Consider the following 7,819-nt stretch of genomic DNA (forward strand, 5'->3'; position numbering starts at 1 on the left):
GACGGGCAAGAAAATGGAATTGCGTAAATGCTGTCACAAAGGGTCAAACATCACTTACTAGTATGTTCTAAATTCACAAAAGCCAGGAAAATTATATGCCAGATTTTATGGAGCTTGGATAGATACCTGCGATTATGATTCCAAGACATGTATTATACTTAATGTGAAAATTTCAGTATTCTTTCGAAACCTGATGTTAATGTCAGCAGTACTTCCTTCACAAAAAGACCATTTATCCAGTCTGAATATATCTTAGATTCATAGAGTTTACAGTGACCTCCAATATGATCCCGGAAACATAATATACATTTGATTTGGTTTCATTTAATGCCTTCAGTTGCAGGCGCGTCATTAAAAATGTCAGTGAACAAGTGGTTCATTTTTACCGTTTGGATATCACCATGCATATCCAGTATTGCAGGAATGTGCAAATAATGTAAACGTAACGCCGAATCTGTGCAACGCTTTTACCAAAACGAATAACACAGCAAGTAAACGAACCAAAATATTTTATTCTAAATCAAATTTAAAGAAATGAATTAGTGCATACGGCTGCTACGACAGTATACATTAACCAGCATTACATTTTTTTCAGTAATATTTTATCTTCTTTAGATCATTCGTGAGAAAGACAACCTGATTACTGTTTTGAAGGTGACTTTTGAGTTTCGTCAAATAAATATGTACATTTAACACATTTATAACATCATTTTTTTCATATTCTGTATACCTAAGCTTTTGTCAAGCTACAAGTGTCGTATAACAATAGAAGGAAGCTGGTAAAATAAGAATTAGCTACTTTTATTACATGCTTTTCGATGGTTTATAGAAATATATCAGTGAATTAAAACTGATAATTTCACTGTTTGAAACAGTGAAATTATCAATTTGATAATTTCACTGTTTTGAATTTAAGCCCCTTACGTTGTTTCAGTGAAATACAAGCGTACACAGAACTAGAAACCAACTTAATAACGTGACGTCGTAAATGACGACACGTTGTATAATTATTTGGCGCGCTATTCATTTATTATTAGGTAAAAATGTCCTTTTTAACGTTTGATTGCATGTAATAAAAAGAAAATTTGTTTAGATTAGTGTAAGATCGAAATATATTTCACCTCGTGAACACCAAAAGTTCACATTTCACTCGTGGCTGCGCCACTCGTGAAATATACCTTTTGGTGCTCACTCGGTGAAATATATTCCGATTTTACACTGAACTTAACAAATATCCTCTATTTAATGAGTTATGGATAATTACGTAGATAACCGCCGTTGCTTCAGTGCTTCATTCACGAATTCGGCGTTACCTCGTAAAAATGGTCTCTGCTAGATTATGTGTAATATCACACGAGTAGATTGGAAAATGTCTCAGGTACACCGAATATAAAAAAAATCATTAAAGTAATAATTATATACGTTATTGTAGTTAAATATATCAACGAAACTAAAAATCGCCATCAGTACGCTAGTCAGGTTGTCATTTTCACGAATAATCTTGAAAAATAAACATTTTCATGGAAATATTTTTGATGAGGTTGAAAGTATAATGTCTCAGCAACCGTATGCGCTAATTCATTTCTTCCATTTTGGTGTACAATAAAAAATACTGGTCCATTTAAATATCGCGGTGCTCGTTCCAGCCACTAAATTGCACAATTCTGCGTTACTTTTGCACGATTCCTGCGTTATTTGCACAATATCCTGCGTTACTTGATATACACGATATGTGATAGTAGAATATTCTAACACGTTTCACAACATAGCCCTATCAATCAGATAGGATAATACAATGCTTAATGTAATCAATCACCCAAGCCTAATGACCTTCGTGATTATACTCCTGCGCATTTGAACTCGAGCCGTGCATATCTACAACAACGCGTTCAAATTTGATATTTATTTCCTAACCAAAATATTTACGTTATTGCATGCATTTCTGCAATTATCATAAAAGTAGGCCTACTTGTTTGTTTTTGACTTCTAACGGCCTCCTGTAGATATCAAGCACACATGTAATAAATAATTCGACATATTTAACCCTTGCCATGCTAAATATATTAAATGGACTTGTCCATCCTTCAAGCTGGACAAGGCCGTCAGTGTAAGCGAAAATTGACTGAATAGCGAGCAATACAAACCACAAACAGACCAGACAACTCAGTATGCACAGGTTGCATAAGTCGAATCATTTGATGTGACATAATTATGCATAAATAGAGGATATTGAATGAGTGTAAGTTCAATATTGAATTTATTGCACGAGTTGAATAAAATTATGTTATGCGGGCCTCTGGCGAGCATAATATTATTTTATTCAACGAGTTCAATAAATTCAGTAATGGACTTACACGAATTTAATATTCTATTTATCGCATACCCACAATAAAGACCGTTTAAAGTGAAGAAGAGTCATTTTTCATTGACGCGCCTATAGTATAACACTAACATTTAGCGCGACTTTACACTAAGTTTGTATAACGCTAATGACATCACGTCAAAATACATGCACGACCGTGCAATACCATTTTTACGGAGTTGCAAAATCGGCACGGGTGTGTGATAAAAGCTATGATGGCTAATTTCTGCCATGGCATTTTTTTGCTCCGCGAGACACCATAGAAAAACACGAAAATACGACAAGGCACAAATCAGGTACGATAGTATGTGCATTACGTGAATGAAGAAAAAGACTTTCCATAAACATCTTTTATTCAAGAACTAGATATTCATAGCAAAACAATTCATCTTTAAATAAAAATTTATATTTTTGCGTCGACCCATTTTTGAACAAATAAAAAAACAACAAAAACAAAAACGAAATGTTTGATAAATTTTGAAATATTTTTTGTTTTCTCATTTGATTCTATAAAAAAAAGGCTTATTTACCCAATCATTTATGAGACAATTCTGATGCCGTTTGAATTGCATATATCAACGGTGATGGTATAGATTGTTTGTACAGTTTTTCCTCTTTTAATCCGGAAAACCAATGGATATCTTCGAACATATCTTTCGTTTCAAGAATACTGTATCGGCGGGACTCCTTTTTCCTGATACACTTTGCGATGAACTTCCTTCCTGGGCGGGATATAGTTCCTGGCGGAAAGTTGGCTTCAAAATGTTTGTCATTAAGATTTCTTCTAGTTATCTGGGTGTCACTTCCATGGTGTGGGGGTTTGCCGTAGAGCAAGGCGTAAGTAACACATCCCGTAGAAAAAATATCAGTCGCCTCGGTAATGTATTCCCACCAAAGTTGCTCTGGACTGGTATATTCAAATTGTGTTCTCTCACGTGGGCGACTTTGTCGGTCGTCTATAACATCTGCTGTACCAAATCCAGTTAAACATGGATACGCCCTTTCATTGAAAACTATTTTCTGCGGACAGACTGATCCGTGGAATATCTTGTGTTCGTGTAGAAACCGCAATGCCATCATGATGTTGGCGCAGACAAATTTAGCATGCGTCTCCTGAAAAATCGTTTTTGAACTCTTCTCATGTAGTTTTATTAAGTCCTCCAGCGAAATCATAGCGTTTAGGACAGGGAATACTGAGTATGCCTTTTCTTTCACTATCATCGATGTCAATGTTCCAGAACTAATTGTAGATAAACGTTCATAATTTTCCCTGAATTTAATCGGATCTAAACTTTTGTGGGTATGTACACCATGGTCGATAATAGAAGCGACATCGACCCATTTTATTGGCTGCTTTGAGATCCCGGTTTCCCTAAAACTTCCAATTGGTAGAAGATAGTGCTGCTTTTGACGGCGTCTTTCAGCAATATTTGTTGAAAATCTAATGAGTGCACTGGATTTAGCTCTTCGCGCTTTCCCTTTACCTTTTATCGAAACCGTTGAATTTGGTGTTGAAGCTGAACTTTGAAGAGTCAATTTTGTTGTTGTGATGTGACATTTGTCAACAAGTTCCTCTAAAGAATCAGTTTTTGACATATTCAGAACTATTAAAAAGAGAGCAACGTTGTTACTTGCATTGTTTGCACTTTAAAGTTGTCAACATTACGTAACGTCCGCTTCGCGAAACGTAACGTGCGAAAAGGCGGGAGTTTTGCGCAAACTACTATAAAGGTGAACGTTTCGACTAGCGCTAAATTTAGCGATCCGAGTTCCCGCTCGAACATTTATTATATAATTTAAAGATCCGTAAACACTTATATAATTAAGGAAGAAACCGTTTATGTCCGGTATAAAATATATATGGTTATGCATTAAGAATAATGGAGAATTAGAATTAACGTTTTTTGAGAAGCATTATAAATTTAGGGTACGTAACTCGTTTGTATTTGTCAAAATAGCAAAATGCAGTTATCTCTCTTTGTTTGTCTGACAAAATGGTATACTAAATACATATAGCATATTCAATTTTCTTCTGTAAATACAGGATTTTTTTTCATCGAGTGGTATGAACATAAATATAAATATACATATGATACATTTCATACCAAAATATGTAAATAAACACTGTATTTAAAGAAAAAAAGAATTTTCTGTTTATTATGTACTTTATTGTTTATTATGTACTTTATTCTATATATTTTTACCTTACAAATGAGAAGAATTCCCTTTTAATTTTGTTAATTGACTGAATTTAGAAGTAAGTCCGACAAAACACCATTGAAATTACGGAAAATATGTTTCACAGCAGTGAAAAATTAATGTTTACAGTAAATACGGAAACAAATACGCATTTTATTTTATCAATATTTCTCAATATTTAATTTATAAGTACATGATAAACGTGCTATTCAACGGAAAGATGACAAGATTTTTAAAAGCTAAACAAATAATATAATTATTTTACATTCGAAACATACACATCAGTGTCCAATACAAGATTAAAGACCTCTGATCACAGTCGCGCATATAGATGGAATAGTCTACAAAGAAATAAATTTTCTGTTTATTCAGTTAACTCACAAAAGAGATACACATTGTACTATTGAAATTAGTGTTTTAATAACTTACGTCCACGTTTGGATCGGAATTAACATATTTTCAGTCAGTTTGTATAGAGATATTCTTAGAAGTGTAAGCTGCTGGAAAATCAATGATTACATGACTACTTAATATGCGAAATATGCAAAATAAGCAGCAGATATTTATCTTTTCCCTCCATATATATCTTAAGTGTTGGTGATAGGGGAGGGATCCGACGAAATACATTTAATCCTAAGAGCTCAGTTTCTGTTTGTTTGTTTGTTTGTTTTTGTTTCAAGACAGTACTTCTTCTGTGTAATATTAACAGAACATCTGTTCTGTTCTGTTCTCTGTAATATTGTCTGTGCTTTGACACACACAATAAAACATCATTACATTACAAAACAAACAACAGCAACAACAACAACAACAACAACAACAAAATAATAAATAGATAAATACAATTTAAGAAAAATTTAAGAAAAAAATTATTAATGATATTTCGGTGATAAAAAGAAATTTAAAAACATAGGTTCCGTTTATTGCTGTCCTTCCATCTAAAATGTTACATTATGTAGATGATAAGGCGTATAAGTATCGATGTGTAATAAAATTATTCTATCGTAATAATATATTACATTATTAAAATTCGATCAAATTTGGCTTCCGTTCGTTTGGTTAAGAAAATAATAAATATGTTTAAATCGAAGAGAAAATATAGTTCGATCAAACAGAAGTGACTTCAGCATTTTTTTTCAAAGTACTTGTGCGGCTGTGCTTTATGTATTCTGCATATATTATATACAAACATAAATCAAGTACTTAAAATCTTCTGTTACGAAATGATTAATATCGTGTCTTTCAACATTAAAACTCATTTGACACGGGAAGTGTAAAGATGGCAATTTAATGATACTTTTTTGCCAAATTTAGCGGTGTCCAATTTTTACAACCTGTAATAAAGGTGCGATAACTTTACAAAAAATAAAAAAATAATGAAGATAAGAAAATTACAAAACAGATTAAATATAGGCTATAGTGTTTCTTATACAAACATAAAAACTTGTTTTTACGATACGAAACTAAAACTGTCCTCGAAAACGGTGGTTATACTTACACGTTTGAATAGATATAAATTACAGATAAGGAATATAATCCGTGAAATTTCGCCAAAATATTGACGTATTAAACGCGAAAGGAGACATACAAACGCAATGAAAGTCGAGATATTCTCTTTTTTTGCTTTTAATTTTTATAGTTTTGATTTGGAGACAGTTCACTGATAATATCAAGATCGTGAAATAGCATCTATTTGTAATGAAATGATAATTTGGAAGCCATTGTTGTAAACTGGGCCCACCAGACTGCACGGAAAATTAACTCGGTTAAAGTTTTGTAATTACTTTTATAATACAATACATTGTCTGATCCCGGATAAACCCATGTCACGTGTCAGAAGGGCCTCGATGAAAAATACTATGGATTCAAATGACACAACCTTTTTTGTGGAAAAAGGCGTTTATCTCGTAATCTAAAAGTCGTTAAGGGTCATGTCCAACTGTCCACTGAATGTCTATAAGGGATATGCCCGGCTTCCATTTCTGGTACTGTCCACTGAGTGTCGTTAAGGCTCATGTCCAGCTTCCATTTCAGGTACTGTCCACTGAATTACTTTTAGATTCAAGTCTAGTTTTCATTTCTGGTACTGTCCACTGAATGTCGTTAAGGGTCATGTCCAGCTTCCATTTCTGGTACTGTCCACTGAGTGTCGTTAAGGCTCATGTCCAGCTTCCATTTCAGGTACTGTCCACTGAATTACTTTTAGATTCAAGTCTAGTTTTCATTTCTGGTACTGTCCACTGAATGTCGTTAAGGGTCATGTCCAGCTTCCATTTCAGGTACTGTCCACTGAATTACTTTTAGATTCAAGTCTAGTTTCCATTTCTGGTACTGTCCACTGAATGTCTTTAAGGGTCATGTCCAGCTTCCATATCTGGTATTGTCCACTGAATGTCTGAAAGGGACAGTACAGTGTTGAATAACAATTTCCAATTCTTGTTTGTTTATTACTTTAAATTAGCAAGGATTTTAAATGGTCTGAAAGTTTTGAGAGAAGATTGGTCTACAATGGGCACGTTTTCCTTAAGTATTTCATGTATTGATAATTACAATAGAAATGTATCTTCTGGATATTCTTATAATGCATTTCTTAAAAATGATGATAAAGTTCTTAGTGATTGAGTATCAACATTTATGTGATAAATTATATTTGGTGCTATAATCTTATTATTTACTATATAAGTATATGGGCTATCGGATCATATTTTTAACTTTCAAATGGTATACATTATAAAAGGATCAAATGTGCATCATTAAGTTTTATTTGCTACAAAATGCCGAATTTTTCACTTTTTTGATATATCAATGGAATATAATTATAGGAGCTGCCCTTACCAAAGATATACATACATAATTCTTTTGTGGTTTGTTATGTCTGATACTAAACACTATCAGTGTAATTGTTTATTATATTGCAAACCTTCCTATATAGACCTATTCACTTTGAATATTTGAAAAAGAAAACAAGAAGTACAATTTTATAACATAATGCTTGCATATCTATGTTACATTCTACATGTATATACATTCCGCCTGGAACTAATGTCATACTTTGCACGTCTTAAATACATGTGAGCACAGTTACACTCATTTCTGCCAGTTTTAACAATTATGTTTCTTGTTGTAATTGTCAGTCCAGTTTTTAATCAGATATACGCTTATACTACTTTTAGACCGGTTACATGATATGCAATGAATTTTAACATGATACAATGTATATTTAGTCATTAATTAATAACAGTATATATACTTTTATTA

General features: G+C 32.9%; 1 protein-coding gene across 1 annotated transcript; it reads right to left on the reverse strand.

Annotated features, from left to right (window-relative positions):
- Nucleotides 1-2,896: 2,896 nt before the first annotated feature.
- On the reverse strand, nucleotides 2,897-3,958 carry LOC132739609 (3-phosphoinositide-dependent protein kinase 1-like). Its single transcript, XM_060727355.1, has one exon. It carries the CDS (start codon nucleotides 3,956-3,958, stop codon nucleotides 2,897-2,899), a length of 1,062 nt encoding a protein of 353 aa, XP_060583338.1.
- Nucleotides 3,959-7,819: the final 3,861 nt, after the last annotated feature.

This window comes from Ruditapes philippinarum, unplaced genomic scaffold (genome assembly GCF_026571515.1).
Source record: "Ruditapes philippinarum isolate M1 unplaced genomic scaffold, ASM2657151v2 ctg948_1_1_1_1, whole genome shotgun sequence".
In the NCBI taxonomy this organism is placed as follows: domain Eukaryota; kingdom Metazoa; phylum Mollusca; class Bivalvia; order Venerida; family Veneridae; genus Ruditapes; species Ruditapes philippinarum.

What these genes read in the sequence shown, in the direction of transcription:
- LOC132739609 (XM_060727355.1), bottom strand. Translation starts at nt 3,958, where the DNA reads ATGTCAAAAACTGATTCTTTAGAGGAACTTGTTGACAAATGTCACATC.